The sequence below is a fragment of the Buteo buteo genome, chromosome 2, assembly GCF_964188355.1.
Source record: "Buteo buteo chromosome 2, bButBut1.hap1.1, whole genome shotgun sequence".
Classification (NCBI taxonomy): domain Eukaryota; kingdom Metazoa; phylum Chordata; class Aves; order Accipitriformes; family Accipitridae; genus Buteo; species Buteo buteo.
Genome location: NC_134172.1, coordinates 58,758,421 through 58,784,886, shown reverse-complemented (window position 1 = coordinate 58,784,886; position 26,466 = coordinate 58,758,421). Strand labels below are relative to the sequence as shown.

Here is a 26,466-nt window from a genome sequence, read left to right as displayed (position 1 = left end):
TAAAAGAAAAGACAGAACTCAGACTTAAGTTTTAGCAAACTTCTTTCTTAGAGGGCAAATTACATGCCTTCATATTTGGGATACTACAGGAGGACCCTGCAGTAGACTGCTTGGAGCCTCAGATTCATTTTCAGCCAAACCCATATTGAAATTCATTTATTTCCTCATAATTAGAGCAGAAGAGTTTTCCCCTGAAGAAATAACACCAGCATCCTGTTTCTTAACAGAGAGTCTTTCCACAGATTACTGTGTTGCTGTGTAAAACACTTTTTTATCCATCTTCTCCAAACTTCATATTCATACAGCAGCTACTACAGAGACAGTCCTTTTTGTGAGCTGTGCACGATTTGCCATCACCAGGACCCTAAATCTGCTTCTCCTGTATCTAATCAAGAAAGTAATAGAGATTTCAGAAGTTGTTTTTGATTTCTATAAATACATTTCAAAGTTGTATTAGTTGCTATATTCCTCCCCCTCCACCCCCCTGTAGACTGAGGTTGGAAATCTAGAAAGATTATTCCTGCAGGGACAGTTTTATTTATTGGATCATTTCAGAGTTTCTACAAATTGCAGGGATATTCCTGGAGGTCATCCTCATCAAGCTGCAAGCAGTATTTGGCATCTTCCTCGCAAATGAAAATGCAACCACTGGAGTTTAATTTTCCTTCTACAGCAGTTACCAGGCCCTTCCCTGCATTTCCCTTCTACATGCGCTTCATGTTGCTTCTTTGAGTTCTTGCTTTACTTCCTCCTCTTTTCCATCACCTATCGAATTCAACAGGTTGGAAAGTTACCAGAAGATGCAGGAGTGGTGATGAGATTTCATAAACCTCCCATCATTTGTAAGCACGTAAGTAGCATCAAGCCTGAGTTCGGACTTCTCTCTCCCCATTTTGTGCTATTCTGAAGAAATGCTGTTAGCATAAAAAAAGATTGCAGTTCTGACATTCAATTGTTTTTTCTCTTCCCCCTTTCAGCTGTTTTTATGGCAGAATCACGGACTGATCTTTACCAGCTTCTGAATGTTAAAAGCTAAAGGACTGCAATGAATTCAGATGTACTCATCAAATGGTAGGCAGAAGCAATAGAAAAACCTCTGCAGCTATCACCCTACATTGGCCAAGATGATAGCTTTGAAATGTCTGCCTTAAAAGATCTGAGATCCACTCTCCTATTTCAGTAGATCAAGTTGGTGATTTTGAAAGAACATAAATAAGATGCAAAACCACTTCAGCAATTTTCTGAATATTAAAAAAAAATCCCAGAAATTATTACTTAACCAATTTTTCCCCCATTTATCCTGTGTAAGAATGATCTATTTTAATTTTTTTCCATGACTACAACTTATTTCCTATCATTTTAAGTCTAGACATATTAAGCCAAGTAAATTCCAACACTAATGTTTGGAAATTAACACCAATTAATCTTGTCTTTGTAGCTCTGATTAGCTGTTTTCATGGTGTCTAAATCTGGAACAAGAAATCACCACAGAATGAATTCAGTACTGTAGCAAATGAAAAAAAAAAAAAAAGAACTATCTGACTTTATTCAGATTAACATTTAGAGATGTCTTGCTAAAGACTTCTGAAAGGAATTTTGACTAAATGAGATTTTTGCCCCCATTACACAATTCAACCTCTTTTTTCTTCCAGTATGTAATGATGGCTACTTCTTCTAGATTCTTCTATAATCTTCTTGCTGCTTCACAGCTGGCACGATAATAACCTTCATATTCACATCACTTTCCATTAATATATTTCTAAAGTATTCTGAGAGATACAGCAGTTCAAAGAGTGGTAAAAAAAAAAAAAAAAAAAGAGAAAAATCACCACAAATGCCTAATAGCTTAGAGGGTTTGCGGAGGGAGACCATTGAGGTACCATTAACTTTCCAATATTCTGAGTATTAGTGAGCGATGCAACATGTCTTGCTGTATTTTCTTTGGGTCAGCATCCAGTATCTGATGACTTTGAACATCTCTGCTCATCCCACCTTCCAAGCCTGAGGTAAATTTTTCCTTTCTTATCAACTGGACTCTCAAGATCTACCCACTACTTGCTCCAGATGGTCAATTTTTCAGGAACAGTAGAGCGCTGATCAACTCTGGACATATTTTTGGTTTCTTGGCTCAGGAATATTTATTTGTTACTTTTGTAACATACAGAAGTGCAAGTGACTTACAAAGTATTTAGGTGGTTTTTATGATAATGGTACATGCTCACGTGAACACAATTATTTCTCTGCAAGATGCACTTTTAAAAATAAGATTGATGTTTCAGCAGTTGGTTGGCAGGAAGAACATGACTGGAAGCAGTTGGCTTGTGATTTATTGCCCATACATCGACATTCCTACAGTTTCTCTGGGACTCACAAGATCCATCAGGCTAATGCCTGATTAAAGGAAATCATAAAGAAGCAGAAATCCAGTTCCAAAACTCAGAGACAAATTTATATTTTACTGGACACGTCATAAAAACTTAAAAAAAAAGTTAAAAAAAAAAAAAGAGTTAATGTATTGAAATGCCTGCAGTATAATCATCTTTCCCAACAGAAGTAGCAATGAACACCTAACAGGAGAGATTAGACTGTGGCTCCAATTACTTGGAGCCCCGCCAAGGAAGTTAACGATCCCTACAGATCTGTATCAACACAGCTGATATGTCAATGCAGCCACGTTTTCGTAAATGGTGGGGAAAGAAATACACTCCAACAGATGCGCATTCCACTGAATGGAAAATGCATTAAGAGAAGCTAAAGATGCAATAGTTACATCTTCTAAGTCTTCCAACAATTATTTAAATAGGTATGTAGATATACAGAGGACATTTCTTTGAAACGCATCTTGTCTTCCCTCCTAATAATGGATATTAAAACCTGTTGTAAGGTGTCAGCAAAAATAATGTGGTAGTTGATGAACTAGATTTTCTCTTCATGGGTGTGTTAGAGACTGAACAGGTACATCTTTGATGCCCACAGGGACATCTATTTCACTTACCACTCTATATGCTTAGTCAATCCTGGAAAGCCCACTCTATTATTGGAAATCTACACTAACCAACTCTTTGTATGATGTCCTAAGTTGTAGGAATGCAATCTGATTGCAATTTGTTAAATTATTAACTCCCCACTCAATATTGAACTATAGCTTAATACATCTCTATATATCTACTAAGCATCAGAAAAACAGAGATGAAAGGGGTTTTTTGCAATATACAATCTGTGCTTTTCAGTGGAACAGGGCTTTCTAAACAATCAACAGGTGCATGAAAATAACCATCAGAACCATGAAGATAACCATGTAATGGGTTTCTAACAGCCCCTTTTGTGAAGTTTGCAAGAATGAAGTAACAGAATTCCTTTGCTAAGCTCTAATTCCTGTGCAGCTGAATGCAATTAAAGTCTAAAACTAATTGACACAACTGGACTCTACTGCGGAGAACAGCACATTCTATGATCTGTCTTTGCCTAAGGGGAGGCTAACATCTTTCTGTGCTTCAGTTTCTATTTTTCTGCTATGTACCATTAATTACTGATTTATCAGAAGTGAAGGCTGAGGGCAGAACATTTAATTTTGGTGACGATATTAAAAATGATCCAGAAAGGCTACAAAGCTAATATTGCATCACTGTATACACTCTCAAAGGCAGCTGTGAGCCATCTCTGAAAATCCTGCAAGTTTTAATATTCTTATGCTCAAGAAGGGTGTTTGACAATGCTTCTGGATGACCATCATATATGTAGAATAATTTTCACATTTAAAATGGTCACAAACATTTTGCCATCGTTTAGCCAATGAAGAACATTTTGAGCAACTAATAACTTCAGACTGATTTCATATATACTACGTGCAAGACAAAAATGTTTCAAATTTATTACTGTGAATCATAGACCACTTCAGACAACAGACTAGTACTTCCTGCAGAGGAGAACCAGGACAGAATTGGTGCCTACCAGGCTCTGCCACACTACCAGGGCAGCTTGCCTAACATTTGTAACTACACCTCTGCAATCCCATTTCAATCACTGTAATAAAGACAACAGAAAATAAACAAAATCCACCAAAATAAAAACATGATCAAGCTTTAAATGTGTCCTGAGCTACAGAACACCCAGCGCTGCCTGTGACCGGAGTACAGAGTAACAGAGACCTAATGCAAAACATGCACAATGAAGTGTCACTTGGTACCTAATCCACCCTAGAAAACATATGCAAATAGCACACGGGGGCTCTGACAGCTGTATGAACACCCCCAGCATTTTTTGGTGAAGGGAGAACACTTTATCAAGACATATTTCCCCATTATTTTTTGAACAGTCATTCTTTTCTGCTTTACTGCCATTCAATAACATTTTAGAGAGAAGGAAAGAGTGATTCAGATATTATTTCCTATGACTTTCCTCAGGCTGACTGACAGTTTCACTCTGTGTCCTGGCTTTGAAGGTGTAAGTTTGTTTTGACATCTAGCCTTGCTCTTTTTCCCTGCTTCTTCCTCTTATTTTGTTTCTTTTTTACTCTTTCTGTGCCTCAACTAGCTTTTAAATTTAAACACTTTACTTAAAAAAAGTCAAAGCACTTACAATATGTAATTGCTCTGCAATGAACATGGAATTTTTTAATATTACTAATGTTTAAAAAATGTACTGTAAGAGCTTCCATTTGAAAGCAATTTTGGATTTGGTGCATACAGAGTGCAGATGCATTTACAACTATTGTCATGCTTCAGAGATCTCTCCTTTAATACATTTTCTAAGCATACCCTTTAATATGCTTGATCTTAACACAAAAATGGCTACTTAAAAGTATTACTCTTTTGCAATTAAGTGTCTCAACCCTCCAAACTGGATTTCCCTGATACCATTTTAAATGCTCTGCACCTCTGCAATACAATGCTGCAGAGAAATACATTTATTTACCTGCACTCTACTGAAGGTGAATGATGTGAAAAAAGTATACCAGGAACCTGTGCCTCCTCCCCATTTCACGCATATCAAATTGAATTCTGATGCAATAGAAAGATTCATGGGAGGCAAAGAAATCTGGAGATAAAATCAGTGTCTACTGCATACTTCAGGCCCCACTGTATAGGCTGTTCAGCCTTTATACAAATAAAAAATACAGGGAAGTGTAGTTTCAAAACTACATAGCAAAACCAGCGTGTATGCTGCATATACTTATGCTCAGGAACAAGCCAGTGGTAAACAACCATACTGTACTAATTTTTCAAGTCAAATTCATGTCTTAATTCCATAGGATTTCACAAACTTGAGGATGGAGTAAAACTGAATGAGAAGATTACCTTAGGAAGGGATCCTTATAGGTCTCTTCCAACTTGAGATATTCTGTGATGCTATGAATCTTAATAATAAACGCAATATTTGTCTAGGGCCTCAAAAGAAACATAAAAAAGAAGCATTAAGAAGAAGAAGAGGCAGGATATTCCAAAAGCTCCCAGTAGCTTTATGACCAGCAGAGTTTGAAAGAGCGGCTTTCCAACCAGCTGGGTTCCTTTACAGCTGTGAAATATAACAAATGCACAGGGGGGGCAGTTCCTGAACTGGGAGAACCTCAGGGGGAGGTCAGAGAGCTGCTGGGAGCCCACAGCTCTCCCGACAGCGGCTGACAGGACCTGGGCCAGGCCAGGAGCAACGTTGGCCATGCCCCCTGCCATGTCTAAAAGAAGCCCTTAGGCAGTACTAGCGACCGGGGCATGGCGCGGCAGTTGGCGCGCAGGAAGGGTGCCGAAGCCCTGCCAGCTCGACCAGGGAGCAACGGTACCCACCTGGCAGAAGGCCACGGCCTCTGTAAGCTCTGCACCCACCACGAGTGACCCAGCTGCCCAGAGCGAGCTCCAGTGGGAAGATGCCGCCACCCCAGTGCCGGGCTGCGGGCTGTGCCCCACTCCTACGCCGGGATGGGACGACAGCAGTGAGCACACCGTGGGAGGCGTGCCCGGGGAGAGGAACTCCTCCGCTTAGTGACAGGGCTTGGGGAGGAGCCAAGTGGGTTGAGGACTATCGGGGAGTGCCCGAGAGAGAGACTACCAGAATCGCCCCCTACCTTCCCTGGGACAGGCATGGCAGGCAGGCAGGACGTGTGATACGGAGGATTCCCCATCCTCTATCCGCCTGGCTGAACGCGGTGACTCAAGGGACAGGGGACAATGGCGACAAGTTCCTGCCTGGAGCACCAAGCGCAGGTACGAGGCTTTGCAAGTGGAACCGAACGATGACGAGGATGATGGCTCATCCAGCTTGGAGGTGTCGCTGAGGTTAAGTCGGCCTACGCCCTGTGTCAAAACTGCTTCCATAAAGAAAAAAATGGGTCATTGTCATAGGAGACTCCTTCTGAAGGGACCAGAAGGCCCAATACGCAGATTGGACCCACTTCTCAGGGAAGTCTGATGCCTCCCTGGGGCCCAGGTTGAAGATGTGAAGAGAAAGCTTCCTACCCCGATACGGTCCTCAGATTATTATCCATTATTGATTTTTCAGGGAGGCAGTGATAAGTTGCAACAAGAAGTCCAAGGGCAATCAAGAGAGACTTCGGGGCTTTGGGATGACTGGTTAAGGGATCAGGAGCACAGGTAGTGTTCTCCTCTAGCCTTCCAGTTGCAAGGAATGATGAGGGAAGAAACAGGAAGAGCCAGCAGATCAATACCTGGCTCCGAGCCTGGTGTCACCAGCAGAATTTGGGTTTTTTTGATCATGAGTTCGTTTACATGACACCAGGTCTGCTGGTAACAGTTGGGGTGCACCTGTCTCAAAGAGGGGAAAGGATCTTTGCACAGGAGTTAGCAGGGCTCACTGAAAGAGCTTTAGACTAGATGTGAAGGGGGAAAGGGAGAAAACCAGGTTTGCCAGAGATAAGCCTGGGGTTGGCACGCTATTGTTTGAGGGACGGTGTGCCAGCAAGGTCCTTTGCTCTGCCATCTCAGTGGAGGTAGGGGATGGAGATCCATGAGGCAGCAAAGACACACAGGTTATTGATGTGTTGGAAACCGTGGAAGCACCTCAGAATGGTCACATAGGAATTAGGGCTTCTCCCCCCAAAAAGGTGGTGGTATCAATAGTCCAACTAAAGTGCATCTACACCAATGCACGCAGCATGGGCAACACACAGGAGGAGCTGGAAGCCATTGTGCAGCAGGAAAACTATGATATGCTTGCCATCATGGAAACATGATGGGATGACTTGCACAACTGGACTGCTCCAATGGATGGCTATAAACTCTTCAGAAGGCATAGGCAAGGAAGGAGAGGTGGCGGGGTAGCCCTGTATGTTAGGGAGTGCTTTGATTGTCTAGAGCTTGATGATGGTGAGTGTTTATGGGCAAGAATCAGGGTACAGGCCAACAAGGCAGATATCGTGGTGGGAGTCTGTTATAGATCACCCAACCAGGATGAAGAAGCAGATGAAATATTCTATAAGCAGCTGAGAGAAGTCTCACAATCGCTAGCCCTTGATCTTGTGGGGGACTTCAACTTACCACATGTCTGCTGGAAATACAATACATCAGAGAGGAAACGGTCTAGGAGGTTCCTGGAGTGTGTGGAAGATAACTTCCTCACACAGCTGGTGAGGGAGCCAACTAGGGAAGGAGTCCCACTGGACCTGTTGTTTGCAAACAGAGAATGACTTGTGGGTGATGTGATGGTTGGAGGCTGTCTTGGAAATAGCAATCACGAAATGATAAGAGTTTTTGATTCTTAGAGAAGTAAGGAGGGGGGGTCAGCAGAACTGCCACCTTGGACTTCTGGAGGGCAGATTTTGGCCTGTTCAGGAGCGTGGTTCACAGAGTCCCTTGGGAGGCAGTCCTGAAGGGCAAAGGAGTCCAGGAAGGCTGGGCATTCTTCAAGAAGGAAATCTTAAAGGTGCAGGAGCAGGCTGTCCCCATGTGCCAAAAGATGAGCCAGTGGGGAAGAAGTCTGGCCTGGCTGAACAGGGAGCTTTGGCTGGAACTCAGGAAAAAACAAGGAGAGTTTATGACCTTTAGAAGAAGGGGCAGGCCACTCAGGAGGACTATAAGGATGTCGTGAGGTTATGCAGGGAGAAAATTAGAAGGGACAAATCCTAGCTAGAACTTAATCTGGCTACTGCTACAAAAGACAATTAAAAATGTTTCTATAAATACGTTAGCAACGAAAGGAGGGCTAAGGAGAATCTCCATCCTTGACTGGATGCGGGGGGAAACATAGTGACAAAGGCTGAAGAAAAGGCTGAGGTACTTAATGCTTTCTTTGCCTCAGTCTTTAACGGTAAGACCAGTTGTTCTCCGGGTACCCAGCCCCCTGAGCTGGAAGACAGGGACAGGGAGCAGAATGAAGCCCCCATAATCCAAGGGGAAATGGTTAGCAACCTACTAGACCAATTGTATGGCCAACTGTATGAGGTTCAACAAGGCTAAATGCCACGTCCTGCACTTGGGTCACAACAACCCCATGCAGCGCTACAGGCTTGGGGAAGAGTGGCTGGAAAGCTGCCCGGCAGAGAAAGACCTGGGGGTGCTGGTTGACAGCTGGCTGAATATGAGCCAGCAGCGTGCCCAGGTGGCCAAGGCGGCCAGTAGCATTCTGGCTTGTATCAGAAACAGCGTGGCCAGCAGGACTAGGGCAGCGATCTTCCCCCTACACTCAGCACTAGTGAGGCTGCACCTCAAATACGGTGTTCATTTTTGGGCCCCTCACTACAGGAAAGACGTTGGGGTGTTGGAGCGTGTCCAGAGAAGGGCAACGAAGCTGGTGAAGGGTCTGGAGCACAAGTCTTATGAGGAGCAGCTGAGGGAACTGGGGTTGTTTAGCCTGGAGAAAAGGAGGCTGAAGGGAGACCTTATGGCTCTCTACAACTACCCTAAAGGAGGTTGTAGCGAGGTGGGGGTTGGTCCCTTTTCCCAAGTAACAAGCAACAGGATGAGAGGAAATGGCCTCAGAAATGACCTCAAGTTGTGCCAGGGGAGGTTTAGATTGGATATTAGGAAAAATTTCTTCACTGAAAGGCTTGTCAAGCATTGGAACCGGCTGCCCAAGGAAGTGGTTGAGTCGCCATCCCTGGAAGTATTTAAAAGATGTGTATATGTGGCATATAGGGACATGGTTTAGGGGTGGACTTGGCAGTGCTACGTTAATGGTTGGACTCGATGATCTTAAAGGTCTTTTCCAACCTAAACAATTATATAATTATATAAAATTTTAAACTATGTTCAAGATCCAGAGGTCCAGAATGTAGTTACAAAGTCAAAGGTTTTCTTGATTTATTCTGAAAACTCCATTCCTGAGCATCCTGAATCAAAGCAAATGCTACTGTACAATTTTGGGAATAGGAGTGAAATCTGACCAACCCAGGTTTGATAAACTGGGTTTAAATTAAGTACCGTCCATAAAACACTCTCAAGCTGAAAGAGCACTAAGTGCTAAGTATTGATTACCACTTGTCCTGTACTATATTTATCAAATGAACCAAACTGATGGAATCATCTGATGGGCTCATTATTTATTATGCACTTTTACACAAAAATATAATAGAGAAGCTTAATGGCATGGTTTGAAATTACTTAGATCCAGACCCTGTGACTCACTCATATGTTAATGTACCCATGAAGTTAATGCAAATAAATGCAGAATTCCCACCAGATTCGTAGTGTCCTTAAATGGTGCTTTCACTTAATGGGAAAATGGTGAGATTGTGGGACCTCTGTGAATCCAGTGCTTCTGCCTGCTCAGACCACAGCACACTGCCTCGTCTGCCAGCAGCAAGGGAGAGGCTGTACTCCCAAGACACAGATGGTCCGCATTTCAGCAACTACAACAAAATGTTCTTCAGTTTCTCATCAGATATATGACATTTAATTCTTCACTATTCAAAAAGATTAAGATTAATTAAAAGGTAAAATCTGTGCTTTGTCTGAAAGGGGTGCCACCTTTTCATGCTACAAGTGCAGACAGCATTCAAATAGGACGTGCACATACTCTACTCCAGGAAACGCCCACCATACCTATGATTTGCAAACCTCAGGCACCAGGTTTTCTTCTTGATTCCTAAAAACTCAATAGCAGGAACCCAGATACTAGCATACGTAGATGGAAATACGCATCTGCTATGCACAGGAAATACAACTGTTCATGTAATTCACCATCTAGTGCAACCCATGGGGGTTGGACTAGATGATCTCTGAGGGTCCCTTCCAACTCAAACCATTCTGTGATTCTGTGCTATACCACACTCTGGCAAGTACCAGTACAGCCATTTATCATGGCACAACGAGAAGTCCTGTGAACCCAATACAGTACTAGCTACCTGTTTTAGACAGTTTGCCGGTACTTCTGTTACTTGATGAGCTATCTCCTCTTGTCAGGACGGTTATCCCACCAAAACTGGCTGTCTTTGTTATGGCTGGCTTCAAATTTCGATTTGAGCTGTCCGAGTCTGTGCTGCTCCATGGCCTCTGGTGGTCTGTCCACTTCAATTCATTCTCCGTACTGCTCTGTCGACTGCCAGATGCCTTCCCCATGCTGTCTCTGTTACCCCTACGGATATCAGGAAACAAAGATTTATACAAAAACAAAACCCTGTCAGGGCAGAGCCTATCTTTGGGTACCCTGCAGTGGGTAATAAAGAAAAAGGAAATATTCTGCATTTATGAAAGCATGGCTGAAGTAGGGGATTTGACCCCTGTATACATTTGCCTTCAGCAAGTAAACACTGCTATACCCTTTTACATGCACGGCACTTAGCACTGCTCCACTTACACATACATCCTAAGAGCATTTCACTGGGCAGGGCTGATGTAGTAATATTACACAGCACTGATGTAGCAGTTCTGTTGCCTGTTGACCGGTCTCTTCCCTCAGCAAACCCCTTGCTACCTCTCCCTTTGCTGTCCATCACCTGTAATGTTCTTCTCACTAACTTCACCCACCCTCTACTTTTGCCTTCATATCCATCCTCCTTATTTCTATTGCACCTTCTCCCCACTCATCATCTGCTCTGTGAAGTCATCCAAAGCTTTCCCCTCAACATGTGTCCTCCCAGTGTGACCCCAAACTCTTCAGTGCTAATGCTCCACTTAGATATCCACCAGTTTGGGGTTTTTTTTTTCCCCCTACGCATGCAGTAATTGGGTAGAGGCTGTCTGTCCTTGAACAGCTGCAGAGCACCTACAGTGTACTGTGAGTAACAACACAGTAAACTGTGAGCAGAATTTGGCTTATTTATGGTGAACCGCTTACAATGTCCTGCTAAAATGACAAAATCAACATGCCTATCACAGCTTAGTGCACCAGATCATCATCCCAAGTGATGCTAATAACACTAAATTTTGGAAGGCTTTTAGAAGACATTTTCCACCCCTCTGCTTTATTTTACAGTATAATACTTTGCAGGCTCAAAGCTCTTTCTACAAATCAAAAGGATGGGACTGTATCTATTTTTTTTTTCTTTTGGTCCCTTTTCTCCTTGTGAACATGGCTCCTGCTTTTTATTTGGAGAACCTGCCGAGCTGTATCACTCAGGATGTAAAGGAGCAGCCTGTCAAAGATGGGATCAGGCTGGTGCGTTCCCTGCCTGGGAACAGAGCCTCTCACAGATGTGATCAGCAGTATTAACCTGTTGGCCTTTGCTAGACCCAGACAGTGGGAAAGCATGAAGAGAAACAGCACAAAAGCAACAACATGGAAAAAGGTTTTAAAAAGAAATTGTCCTTAAGATTTAATTGGAAAGAAAAAAACCAAACAAAGTATGTTATTTACAGACTCTTTTGCATTCTTGTGCTTAGAAATCAACAATTCTTTTATATTTATATTCTAGTGGAAAAGACGGAGAGAAACAGAATGCTCTTGTATCCCAGATATCTGTGCTTTGGGGTTACACAAAATTCCTTTTTGTTCCCCAAACCCAAACAGGTATTTGTTATTAAAAGTGTCTAAGATGCCTCCTTACTCCTGCATGCCAAATCCAAGACTCTTAGATCATCAAGGCTAGCCCAAAGTGTGAAGAAAAGTTTGGCTGCCTGCTGCCTGTGGCCATGGGACACAGCTCCAGATGCTTCAGCACTGCTCCTTATCTGATACAGTCTCGCCATCTCCTCCATAGCTGCTGTGCTGACGTGCATAGTCAGCAACCACACGTCAAATAACCCCGCATCCTTTTCTCCTTGTAATGAAAAATTATGTAATACAGATGATATAGGTTTGAAATGACACAAACTATCACTGCCACATATGCAAACCACAATGCATACAGTCATCCAGTGATCGCCTTTCTTCTGCCTAGCTATCCTTATGCCTTACTAGGTGAAGGACATGCTTCTGAAAGCGTCCATTACTTCTGCCTGCTCTGTTTAAGACTTGTGGCAGCTGATTGACTTTAAAAGCAGCGTGACATGCTCAATTCTGGTTGATTTGAATTGAACCTGTGGGAGCTCGTAGTGTGGGGAGATAGCCTTTCTGTCACCACCAGGTTGGATCTTCCACTGATCCAGTGTGTCAACTGATAAAAAAGTTCTCCATGAAAATATGGACTGACTCCTCCTGATTCCCTGTGGCTTAGGACACAATTTGGGATACATCTGAATGTTCTCTGGGCAGAAGGAATTGGAGTTTGGAAGACAAAGTTCACAGAGGAAAAAGTTTCAAAACATTGTTGCTTTAGATAAGGGAACTTCAATCAGTTTCACCTTTTACTTCAGCTTTTAAGAAACCAACAAAAGGAAAAAAGGTCAGTCTGGGCACTAGTCTGTGAAACGTGTCTGTCGTACACACTAGACCAAAATGAACTTCTACCAGTCACAGTCACCCCCAAATTGTGGCAGTCCGAGCAGCTGGGCAGCTAGAAACCTCTTTATGATTCCTGAGCCAATGATCCATAAAACCAAAGAAAAGGGTCCCGTTGTGACCTCCCCACTCAGAGGGGGAGGGTGGGATGAGCAGGTTAAGAACTCTGTTCCAACCAGAAAAATGACATACCCACACCCATTGAGGTCTCCCTCAGCGAGGAGACAGACAGTAACTCTCACTCAAGATTTCAGAAAATGAATATTAAATAAATTCATACAAACCTAAACAGCTGTCTTTTCTTATGAGTATCATTGCATATACTACTGTCTTCCAACAGCCTACTGAAAAATGAAAAGAAAGATTATGTAACAGACATGGTAATTCAAATTTATCTGATCTGTAAAGCTGTATTTAATTTCTAGCAACATCTTCCAACTTGCACTAGATTCATAGTTTAAAAAAAAAACCACAAGGCTAAAATTGTCCCGTCTCCACCCCCCCCCCATAACTGTGCACAGTCAACTGAATATAAGAAATGTCAGCCAGGGAGGCTGAAGGCCATTTAACATTTCCTGTTACTGAGCAAGGTAATTCTCAGAAGCCAAGGAACCACATATCTACATCCAAAAGAAAATTCATAAAAATATCACCTAATAAGAACATAAAAAATGCAAGCCAGCAAAATACTGCCTATATAATTTTAAGCACTTGCTAAGTCACTTGGAAGTCTCTGCAGCTCAGAGAAATGCTCAGGTTCTCTGATGAAAGAAAGGCAAAGCACTTAAACACATACCTAACTTTCAACACAGCAAATCAACAAGGTTGCTCATGTGCACAGAGCTAAGTACAAGTTTAAGTGCTTCACCTGATCAAAAGCTGTAAGGCATGCAGCAAGAAAAAGCAGCATTCTGAGGAACACAGCTGAAGTCTCCCTCCTGACAACAGTACAGGCAGTAACAGAAGCCCAGTTTCCAACCTGGCCTTTTACTGGTCTCCACTTGGGTATGCACCCTCACACCAGGAAAGCTGGTCGGCCAGCTCATGGGTTCGAACAAAGCGAACCATGTGCAAACACCAGAACTGGCCACATTCTCCTGCACGCAAGTGTGGGATTGAATGCATAAACCAACAGAAGCCTGGCTATGAAGTTCGTGGTTTATCCCATCCCCACCCTACCCTCAGCAGTGCAGCGTCTGAGCACTTTCCATACTGACTTGGGAACATGAATAACTAATGTCATGTTTATTGTCCTAGTCTCTCCAAAGAGGAAAAGGTAGGTTTATGGGAGCATCTGCTTTTTGCTTTTCAGGTTCCTCTGTTGCAATTTTTATTTATTTTGATAAAACCTATCTCCGTAGTCATGATACAGAAGCAGCAGCTGAGGAAATGTCCTTGGCTCTCAGACTACAAGGTGGTTAGATGACAGTGGCCATTACCTCCTGAGAGTCTTCTCTCATTCCACTTACAGGACTGTCCATCGAAAAAGCTGGTTTGTGCCATTACTGTGGTGTCATTTTCTACAGGAACAGCCTTACCCATAAATGCATCTGACAGATGTAAGGATGGACAGAGATAGAAATACTGTGAAAGATAACCTCCCGTTCTTCAGTTTTAAAACCTGCACAGGACAGACTTGGGCTAGCACTGCTCAAATACTCACCAGTGAAATTCCCAGTGTTTTGGTTAAAATCCTTAACTGCCACAAAGGTGCACAATTTCTAAGATTTTCAACACAGTTAAGCTAATTTATGGCTGCTATGGAGCTAACACTTCATATTCTGTAGATCTTAAACACAGGTTCTTCTTCCCTTTGCTTTAAGTGGATTTATTACAATAAAAAGAACATCCATAAGAACTATGACACAGTAATGCAAAGTAACAGTTGGCTGAGGTATCACCATCTCATTACTACAACGCAGCAGTAAAGCAGGTCTGGTCTGGGGGGACTCGGGACTCTTCACAAGCACCAAGTGAAGGCAGAGCTGCCGCTCAGTCCCGCAGGGGAGCAGGTTAAACAACAGAAACACAAGTGTGGCGTTTCATAAATACCGTCATCCAGCCACTGCAGGAGTGCTTTTTAAAGATCAATAAGTTAAATTCTAAAAGCACTCTAGAGACAGATTGGTCATTTGAAATGAAACTTCAAACTTCCCCCCTCCCTCCCACAATCTGCTTTTTAAACTGAAATGCAAGGTCTTGGGAAAGCAGCAGCAACATCTTATCTGCTCAGATACAATACTGCAAGGCAATCTCTTTTCCCCCCCTTAAAGCACAAAAACACTGCAGATAATATGGATTACAAATTTGCTCAACAGTCTTCATGTTAGAATAAACAACTATAGAACTACAGATAGACAAAATAATAAGAGAAACAGCTAAGTTTAACACAAAAAAAAAAAAAAAAGCTATTTTTTACCTGTTTTCCACAAAAAGGTTTTCCTGGGAGCAAACTGACTGAAAAATAAAAAAGGCATTGTATCAGACGTTCTAGATATGCTCTGCTGTTCCAATTCCTTCCTTGATTTTAGAATTACCTCCCCTGTTCAGGCTTAAGGGGATTTCAATTCATGCATCATTTGCATTTGCAGAAGACAAGAGGGAAAAAAGGTCAAGAATAAGGTCAGGCCAGTAAAATAAATTCCATGCATTACAACACATTGCCAATGAGGGGATCTCAGTTTGGAAACCAACTGAAACTTCTCAGTCCTGAGATCAGAAAAAGGTAGTATGTGCAAAATACTGGCAATTCGAAGGGGAAAAACGTTTTTCCTACATAATGTAAGGTTCCACTGGTCTGCCCTACCACCTCAAAATAAGATTGCAGAATAGGACAGAGCTGCAGGTAGGAAGGACAAACAGGAGGAAAGCATGCAGAATTGACAAAGTTCTTCAAAGGGAGAGAAGATACTGCAGTACTTAGAAATACTGTGTGATTTCACATTTTACAGTTGGAGAGGAAACAGTCATACCCGCATTAAGATGTAAAATGATGATAATTATCTTAATAATAATATTAACAACAATAATAGTCTATTGCAAAAAGGTTCTCTGCTGGAGGACTTAGATCCCGAGAAAGGTGAAGGGCTTGGAAGAAATAAATCCTATGGGCAAGTGTATAGTTCTTTTAGCATTACTTAATTTTTTTATGCAGAGAAATGAAGCTGTGCTCAATTTCCCATGAATAATTCTCCCTCTTTGATTTTTTTCCATTTCCCTCTTTTTATGTTCACTACACAAAGTGCCTCATAGCTGTCACTGGATTATATCTCCATGAGGTACAGTAGAAAGGATAGTCAGTACTTGCACTGAATTTAAACAAAAGGCAGGCAAAGGGAGGAGGGCACCAGAGATCATGCCCATTACTTCTGTAACAATGGGACTCAGCTCAAAGAATAATGCCATGCCATCATTAGCTATGTCAAATTTTAATGGTATGGGATATACATGGATTTGGGATGTTTCTGTTTTGAAAAGGGTCAGCTAATGACCTACTCAAAGAGTGCTGGCCAACACCAGAAGCAACACCCTGCTCATTCCCAGTGCTCCAGCAGATGCATGGGCTAAGTTTTCCCTTGGCACTGCAGCCAGTGCCATCACATCAATTTACACAAGGAAGAAATTTAGCCCTGAGAAGGCAGTGTGGTTTCTCCTTGAAGCTCTAATTCACCCACCCAGCATCGATATCGGGGAACATCTGACAGCTCCATGGGCTTCCCAGGCAAGCTCCCACCCTTCACTCCTACTAAACACACAAGGCTCTGGGCTGCATCGGTGGCAAATGCGTCTCTCCTTAGCACAAAGCCTCAGGATATCAGGAGCAAGTTCTTCATTGCCAGGGACCAAATTCCCACCAGCTACAGCAGACCTAGGGTTTCATCCCAGGCGGAGAGGAGACACAAACTGTTCCACCTAAAACCACTGGGATCCTTTGCACAACTATGACACTGCCTCTTCTCTCATTCTATGTACTTTACTCACAAGGTTTCATTAACAAATGTGGCTGTGCGGACTTCAGCATAGTCTAACTACCTACAGGCATAGTGAAATCACCCTGTAGGCTTGTACAACCTCAGCTGTGGGGCTGTGTCTTCACTCTGAGGTTCATGATAGGCATTTGTGCACTGACTCCACTGCAGTCACATTGCCAAAGCACCATTACAGCTACTCTTCCAGAATAAGCGAGTAAAAACCTTTGCTTAGACCAGAGTACTTGTCTGTGTCCCCACAAAGTTACAAAGCAAAAGGGCATGTACCTGTCTGGATTTTTTTATTTTATTTTTTCAAGTTTTTAAAGAGACCAGGTCATAAAGCAGAACAAATATCTGGGATTTATATTTATCAAGCAAGTGGAGACTCCTGCTCCTTTTTCAGTGTCTTGATGGGAATCACTATCAACTGTATTACAGACTTGAAGACAGAGTCTGTAATAACTCCATTTGTCTTCCTGACTGATGATGCTGGCACAGAGCCACACAATCCCTGGAAACTATTTTTCAGTACAGGTGCGAGGCTGAGAAGACAGGCACACTTTATTATGTTATTCTTACTGTTAAAAATCAGATGGCTAAGCAGCTCTGGATAGCAATTTAGCTACTACAAGGTCAGGACTCACTTTGCTGATCTATAGCATCAATAATGGTCAATTTAAAGCACCAGGAAAGCTTAAGTACACAGCACAGCTGTTGTCAAAAATACTTTTAAAACAATTGGCTCTTGTATACTCAAAGACACTGACTACAAACCTACAAAAGGAAAAAAGTTATGTAAGATTACCTACAAATTCGTCTCCTTGGAGACCTCTGCATGCAAGATTTCCATTAGGGTGCTCTGTATGATTAATTGTCATTTATGAAACGAGTATTTCATTCTTCAATTTCCCAGAACCCTTTAAAGTCTCAACTGGAAAACGTGCATCAGCTCTGCCAGTGCACTAGGTATACTGGGGGTTGCTGCTCTTGTTTTTAATTACATTAGCCAACCTAGATAACTATTAACATGCAACAATATCCTGCAGTGGATACCATCAGGTAATCATTTTCACGTTGGTTAACAAGACATGATAGATCTCAGACTTCCAACTAATGGTTACTGCTTGATCTGCAGCCACAAGCAAAGGCTCTGTACAACAGTAGGGGAGTTTTAGTACCTACAGGTTTACGGTAGCCAACACAAGGCACGTCTTTGTTTTGGTTTTATTAATTTTAAACTCTCTTCTTCCTAATCTCTTCCTACTAGAAGAATAGGACAGGCTGAAGCCACCTTTTCAAATATTTCTTTCACAACTCCCTTTAAACAGAGAGTGATAAAGATCCTCAGTGTTTTCTTAAATAGAGGAACCATGATTTTAGCTAAAGGATCTGGCTCTTCAGAATACACTCCTTACTCAAAAACAGCCATTACAATTAACAACAAAAAATAAAAAGCATGGTGTATTTCCTTTAATAAGTTCCATGTGTATCATGGGCAATTCTAGCATTTGTGTAAGTAATAAAACATCTACATTTTTTCAGTGAATACACAATGATTACTAGAGAATACATTTATGAACAATGGATGGTCCTTATGTGATTCTGGCTCATGAGGTTATACATTGCATTAACCTTGAAGAATGAAATTTCTCCCACATAATTTGATTGCTAGTCTTTAGGATCAGTTTTCTGCATGCTTAAAAGCCAAACATAGTGTACCATTTACACATGTGTTTGAGATTCTCAATTATATCTACAATTCAAATTAACACACAGGCAAAGAACAACATATACTTTTTTTTATTCTTTTAGATTGTTCTTTGTCTTTCTTGGACAATGACTTTTCAACCTGCTAAAAGCAACTAAAGCAGTTCAGACAAGAAACTTCTTTGCAAGACCCAGATATTCCAGGTCCTCTGCTCCAGTGCACCTGGTTGTAAAATTCATAAACTATTGTAAAACTAAGATGCCAATAAAAGCATGATTTAAAAAAAGAAGGTTGTAGGCTTTGCAATTAAAAAATAACCTTGAAAATAACTTTGAGCATAACAGAGCTCATACAGCACTGTTTTACTGTTAGTAGCCTGAAAAGTTTGAGGTGTACTTTGTAGTTCTTATTTCAGTGAGCTGGAACAATCACATTTATTAACTATTTATTTCTTCACCAATCCTTTTATTAAGATATCACATTAACATGCTTTTCAATCCCTGCCACTTGCTATGACTCTACATGTGACAGGAGTCATTAAAACCTCCTGCTCCCCTTGTCAAAATTTATGATAGCCAACACAGCAGATGGAAAACTTGCCAGAAAGTGTAATTTAAACTGACTAATATCAGACTAATCATCATAAGAACTATCATAATGATGGCATTATTCATGAACATATTTATTTTTTTAAAACCTTCCCACTTGGAAATGAAGATACCTGGTGCACTACAGTGCTGCAAAATCAAAGGAAGGACAAGCAAGCTTTCTGTTGGCTGGTATGTGGGGTCCAGGTTAAGACATTTTTCACAGCACTTGAAACATGCACTGAATTTTTTGCCCCTGTAATCAGACTGCCTTTTCCTCCTAAACTTTGTTCCAAGTTCTGACTTTTGGGCTGATATGTTATCCAAAGAGTTTTGGGTGCCTCACAAATGTTTAGAGAGGGCGTGGTAGATGCAACAAGTTACAGCAGTACTCTTGACCTTCACGGCTGCCCTTTGGAGACCTCTCATGCAAGCTCTCTTCATGCATACTCCAATTAGAAGCGAAGTATCTATAATCCATTTGCTAAGGTTCATAAGCAAGGCACTGATAAAGGCTTGACTACAGTAGGGTAAGCAGTACAGAGATAATAAAAATACCACATGATTAATCCCTCCCTGTGTCTCTTTCTACATCTATAATTTGCAGGATGACAAGGCTTAGGTACCTACCTCAGAGAAACCTGGCGAGAATTGGATTAATTAACGATTGCAGAGGACTTTAAAACTATAAAGTCTTACATGCAGTAAGTGGCTACCTATAATAGGAAGCCATTGCTCTCTCCTAAAATTGAAAAAAATAACATTGTCTACCACCATCAACCACTGACATCATCCTAAAACCACCTCATGTCTGTGAGAGTGCTCCACTCAAAGAAGCTCAGCTAAGACATATATTCCTGTTAATATTATTAGTACAGCTTGCTGAAATTCACTGCACTATGGTGCTCACTAACACCTGCAATAGCAGAGAGAGAGAGCAAATGAGTGGATATGAGAGAGAGAGGGAGAGATATCTAACATCGCTGATCTTTAAAAATGCTCACTCCCAATCCATTTAAAATGCCTGCCACAAACCACACTGTTACTTAGGTCTTGTCACTCGGAGATGCTAACCCAATGGACCACAACAACCTCCTGCTGTGGGCAATTAAAATGCTCACTGCTTGCCTGTCTTTAAAACTCAAGTATCTAAAGATAACAGCATCAGCACATTGTGGAGCGAGTTTCAGCACACTTTTCCAGCCACCTCCACTTCCCAGCCTGGCATTTCTAGCTGCTGCCTGTGATAGAAACTGCATTATTTTGGCAACAACTTTCCATAGGGTATTTTTAAAGAACATTTTGCCTCACTTGGAGTCTGCTTCAAAACCCAAAGATTATTTGGTTTTGCACAAGCTCCTTTGTTGTAAGCCAGAAACAGCAACTTTCATATAGCAAACAGGTTGCAAAGAGGCTTTTGCAGCCCTTGAACAACTCAGTAACTCTACCATATATACTGTGACAGTATTTACATCAGACCCACAATGCTGAAAGCAAAACATAAACCAAAGGGCCTCTGCTTTTACTGGAATTGTCTCAGTTAAGAGAGAAAAAACGAGGCTAAAAACATTCAGATGTGGCAAGCTACTTATTGAAAAGTAAAATTACTTAATCACAAGTGAGACAACACACACCTTAAAACTATGCAATATATTCTGCTAAAGAAAAATAACGTGGATGTGTTCAACTCCAAAACCAGAGCAAAATAAAAGGCTATCTAAAATAATACTATTAGCCCTGCAACACATGAACAGTTTTAATTTAAAAGGACACTGCCAAATATGATTTTTAGGAATAGTTTTAATTGGGTTTATTCCCATATTCCGCTAAGTGGCAGAGCTCCCATTGAGATGTGAGATAAAACAATAAAATGTTGACTTTTTTCTTTTTTTCCTTTTAGGACCCCATCACTACAGTATTATAGCAAATGATAATTTTCTTCCTTTTTCAGGAACATGAGGTATTGCTCACAAATGTTTCCTATTTAAATGTTTTCCTCTAGCAATGTAGCTTCTTGTGTAAGTTCTGATTTTTCAGCAAAGGCAGGAATTATAATGCTTATTTTCTTTTATTCCTGTCAGAACAAAATCATCAACACTGTGACCGACTCTTTCTGATGGTAGAAATACAGTTCCTTAATCGGTCATTTCAAAAACCCTGTGCAACGCCATGTTTAACCTCTGGCTTTTCTTTGTTCTTAGTATCTTAGTGCTATAGCACTGGCCCAAAGAAACAAGACCACTATGAGGCTCTGCAGAAGGACACTTACAAAATTTGATCCAGCTTGAAACAAATATGAAATAACACAACTATTTAAAATTATTGAGAGTGTCCATTTAAATCACTGCTCTTTGGTTGGCAAAAGAGAAGGAAAAAAGAAGGAAACCTAGACCACACGAACATGAACATTCAAAGAAACAGGATAAGCACTCCCCAGACAACATGCTGGGCCTGATCTCTCCTCTACCCTTCTCCCTGCAACTCTCATCACCTTGCTCTCCAGAAGCCAGTCTCCACACCTCTCCAGCTCCTCTTGGACCCTCTGCGCCAATCGCCCTTCCCTGTCACCTCCAGCTCCACAGAGCAAGTCCAGCTGCAGTGTTCGTGTCGGAGGGGGGCAAGACTGTCTGACTACTGGCAAAGGTATGGCACTAAAGAGGCAATTAAAACAACTACTCACATCTTGTGCAAATATTCTCTCCCTCACTCTCTGATACTCCTCTTCTCTCTCTTCAATTGATTTACTTCGTCTGTCATCTCTAAATGGAAGAATTCTGTTTTGCTGAGCAGAAAGAAAACCAGGAGGGTTATATAAGTTGAGCTGTTAAAAACTGCCATTAAGTAACTGTCAGCTGAGAATAATAAATGTTCACTTAAACAAATGAAGCATGAAAACGATAGCTGTCGTTCCTGCACGAAGCGCCCTGCAAGGCTGGGCACCTGAGGGTTTCCAGTTAGATACTGTATGTGGGTTCGTAGAGCGGGTGGCCGAAATAAGGTTTTCTGCACGGCTTTTGTGGACCCGGCGTTCTAAAATTGGGTGTTCTCACCCCAAGCCTAAGTGCCATTGCTCTCAACTGCTAAGATTTCTCGACTTTCCTACAGGCTGCAAGGAGCAGGAGGGCAGGCAGCTCTGGGCTACCTACAAAATTGAGGAAGAAAAAAGGGAAACTAGGATGCAAGAGCTAAACTGCAAACCCTAGTAGAAACCCCCCAGCCTACATGTACAAAGAGAAGAAGTCCCAAATATTTGGTACGACAGTTTTAACCATTTCCACACCATAAGGAACCCTCAGACTTCAGTTTTGCTGGGAAACGAAGGGCCTCTTGGTAAACAACAGTGCAGGAAATGGCTGTGCCATGGGGGGGAGGAGAGGAGAAGAGGACCTCCAGCAAGAAACTCTTCTTTGGCAATTGGGTTTCAAGTACTGCTCCTTCTCCCCCTGCACCCCAGCACCTAATGAGATAGGTCATGCTGCTTTCCTTTGGCTGACCCCCATGTTCACCACACCCTGAAAATGCTTGGGGTTTGTTTTCGAAACCAACTCAGATGCAGCATAACTGGCAAGGCTGCTATGTACAACTGAAAGTCAAGGAAAAAAAGGAGGGGAGGCAGGGAAGGGGAAAAAAGAAAGGAAAAATCAGTCCTTTACTGAAAACATGAGGAGAGTGGCAACGAGAGACTCACTGGCAGGTCCCTCCACAAATATAACCTAAGCAAAGAAAACATACGCTGTCTTCTTACCTGTGAGAATTTTCTCATAAAAGCAATTCACATCAGAACCCTTTTTAAATTTTTTTGTTAATGTATTCCACGTACACAGCTTGCATTGGATTGAAACAGCACAACACCTGCTTTTAAAAGCAGCACGAACACACACATTTCCCTGGCGTTCCCCTACTCATTGGGCTCACCTACAGCAAGGTAGTGTTATGGGCACAGGCAACACAGAGGGGGAACGTCTGCCACAGTACATGCACAACAAGCAAGTAAGTTACACAGACAGTAAAAGGTGGTAAGGGCACAGGAGGAGGGAGGGAACTAAAAGATGAAACTGATTTATTTTTGGTCAAAACTTAATTTAGGATGGTTTAAAAAAAAAAAACAGCCTGGCCTCACCATCACATGTTTTTTTGGGGCATTTTTTTTTTAATTTTTTTTTTCTTCTCTCCTTTTTGGGCTATATCAGTTTATGATCAGTCCATACTGATATTCAACTCTGAATGGGTACAACAGAAGGAGGAAGCTGTAGGGAGTGGAACAACTGCCATAGTTAGGTGATACATTGAGAAATGCGACTGACACAGCCTTCCACGCAGCCCGGAGCCGCTGGCATTCCCCCTCCCGTGGACATGCAGCAAGTACTGCGCCAAGCAAACCACCCATGCAAACCCACACACTGCCACGGCTGAAGCAGCCACGCCGGGGCTCGATGCTACCCACGGTGGTACGTACGCCAAAGGAGGCGGGAAGGGGGGCAGGAGGGCAGGGGAGGAGGAGGAGAGCAACAACAAAAGAACAACAATAACATCAGTCAGCCCACCTTCAAAAACAGAACAAATTTCAGCAACTCTCGAACCGAGAACCAACCTGATTGTCTTCTTTATCAATACTAGAGTTATCTCGCTTCAAGATAAATCGCTTCTGGGATTCTTCACCTTTTTCATCTTTTAAATGTTCAGAAAACCTTTGCTCTGGTCTGCCAGCAAAGTAAAACATAGCAATAAAAAAATCTTTCTTTTGGTTTTGCTTTGATCTTTATTTCTCAGTGCTCTTTGTTTTCACAGAGGCATTCAGTGCAAAAGCAGTTAACATTTGTGGTCATGGCGAGACGCTGCCTATAGCTGTCTGAGGCTGCTGTATCGCTGCTAACTGTTATTGCTATAAATAGCTTTTGTTGTTGTTGTGTAGCAAGGAGTGGGAATCCAAAGTCTCAGTCACTGAAATATTTAGAGTCTCCTCACTGTGACTGAAGGACAGGGAAAACAAATCAACATACTGTATGTTAATTTGCTTCCTTCAGTAGCTGTGACCTCCGGCAACGCTGCCACTTAGTGAAGCCCATCCACCTTTGAAAGTAAGGAAAAACTGATAGAAATCTTAAAAAAACCCAACCAACCAACCAAAAAACCCCAAGAGTTTCCTCGCTCCTGATAAACAAAACTGGTAATGGGAGGGACTGATGGTGTTTTACTTAAACAAAATATTATCTCATCACCATTAAGTGGGGAAAATACTTCAGAACAATCATAAAGCGTCAATTAGTTCATCAACGTAAACCCATCCACCCATTTATTTATTTATTTATAAAAGCCAAACCCCACTGGTTAAAAGCTCAACATTTTCAGGTGCGTAAGCTGGTAGGATGCTGTTCCACCTTTTCACCTTGTGCAAAAAGCAGCATCTCATGTCACCTCACCTTGTGGAAAAAGCAAATTTTAAGAAACTTCTCATGTCACTGAGCTGGTCACTATCAATAAATAACACTCCAGCCTGCACCACTCCCAGACCCAAACCCATAATGTTTTAAGCCCCACTGATGTTGATAGGGTGGCCAACAGCTTTGACAACTGAGCTGTGATTCATACACTGCTATCACCCAGCGGAGGGGCTGCTAACTCACAAGTTGTTTTTTAAAAGCAGTAATAATGCTGTGTCACACCGTGAGGTTTCTATCAGGGAACGCAAACCTTATACTCTGTGCTGAAGGAGCTGCCACCTGCGGTACTGGTAGGAGATGCTCATGTCTAGAGACCTACATAAACAAGACATGAAGTTTCCACTAACATTAATGGACCAACTGTGAAAAAATCAAAAGGTAGAATTTACAGAAGTCAGTGACTTTGTAAATAAATGTCCTCTAAAAACTTTAAAACAGAAACCTCAGCTTCACCTTTTTTCAGAATGGAAAATTAAACCAGATGCGTAAATCGGCCACCATTTTGTTGTTATAGCATTCAGATTTGCACTTAAGTAATTAGCAATGGATTTCAAATCAAAATACAGCACATATTCCTGCCATACTTACAGCCCATTACAATTCATTGTCAGATGTGCAGGAAATACTTGTAATGAACTGTTAGAAATACAATATGAAGAAACAGCAGCTCTCCTGCCTTTCTTTTCTGCATAAATTTGAAGGACTCCCACTTCTGCTTACAATTTGCATTTTTGTGACAAAGCGACAAAACATACTGGCCCCATTTCCACAGATTTTGAGAATTCAAGAAACCTTTGTCCATCATCCGTAGGCACTAGCACTAACGGATATACGGCCCAACACATGAAAGTCAGCAGACTCTCTGGATGCCCTACTAGTCTTCTTTTGGGAAAGCCCAGAGGAACATGGCTCTCCTCACAGTTTTCTAACCTAATGGTTCATTAGTGATGTTTCCTCATAAACAGAAAGGCTACAAAGCCCCATTAATGGATTGCGAGGTAGGTTGTTCTGCCTTTGCTCCCATTAATGAGCACTGTGCCTGCACAGCCGGAAACAAAGATTCGTTCCCTCAAATATTCTGCTTTGACAGGACCAGCTGAGGAATGTTATTTTTCTGGTTTTACATCCTAAAGCACGAACAAAATTTATGCAATTGTACTATCAGTGTAAAATGTATAGTTGTAAACTATGTGCTGAACATCTAATAAACTATATATCAAGCATAATAAATAACTGGGATTTTAAAATGCAGAGGAAAAAAAGTAATCAAAAATTAGAGAGAAAAAAAAGCTTGAAAAAGCAGTTTGGGAAAGTGTCTCGTCCAACTACTAACTTGTTTAAACAACAACATGGTTTTCATGCTTCACAGCATTATTTTCATGTTTTAATCCCATTTTCACTTCATTTACTATTAAGAAAATATTTCCATTTGTCAGAAGACAAGAGGAGAAGCGTGAGATCAAGCCACGAGCCTAAACTAATGATCCGGTATGTGCCTGTTAATAAAATTAGTCTACAAGCCCAGTAGGTGAATAATCTCCATTTGTGAAAAGAAGTTTGCCTGGGCAGAGAGACTCTGCAAACGTGCAGAGCATTATAGAGCGCCATGGTACTACCAGCACCATGAGAAGGTCCCTCCCTCCCAGTCATCACTGCAACTCTAGGTCACCATTAACAGTGAGGCTGCAAACAGCACGACCAGCTCAGTTAATAAGGATGCAAAGCCTGAGGGAAGACTGTCAGGTGAGAAATAGGATACCACAGCAACAATTATCTTCAGGCACACCGACTTGCATGCCTTCCTCAAACATTAAAAATCAGAAAAGGATATTTAGGTGAAAGATATGTAAACTACCTATTTTAAAGAAGATATCAGAGTGCAGTGATATTTACGCGTTTCTGTTTTTTTCTTCAATACTGTTTACTGCATTTTCTTTTTTAACATCTGTTGCAAAATTGTATTATTAGTAGGATACAGATGGCAAACAATGTTT

General features: G+C 41.7%; 1 protein-coding gene across 29 annotated transcripts in view; it reads right to left on the bottom strand.

Annotated features, from left to right (window-relative positions):
• Window positions 1–26,466, bottom strand: part of ARPP21 (cAMP regulated phosphoprotein 21) — a 206,041-nt gene that overhangs the window by 57,392 nt on the left and 122,183 nt on the right. For 15 of the 29 annotated variants that reach the window (XM_075056438.1, XM_075056289.1, XM_075056280.1 and 12 more), the window contains 5 exons: window positions 23,623–23,731; window positions 21,712–21,813; window positions 15,185–15,222; window positions 13,050–13,109; window positions 10,289–10,521 (listed from right to left, as the gene is read on the bottom strand). In XM_075056438.1, coding sequence (XP_074912539.1) covers window positions 10,289–10,521; window positions 13,050–13,109; window positions 15,185–15,222; window positions 21,712–21,813; window positions 23,623–23,731 — 542 coding nt within the window. The remainder of the gene's footprint in view (window positions 1–10,288; window positions 10,522–13,049; window positions 13,110–15,184; window positions 15,223–21,711; window positions 21,814–23,622; window positions 23,732–26,466) is intronic. The other 14 variants (XM_075056504.1, XM_075056464.1, XM_075056394.1 and 11 more) reach the window with 10 other exon arrangements.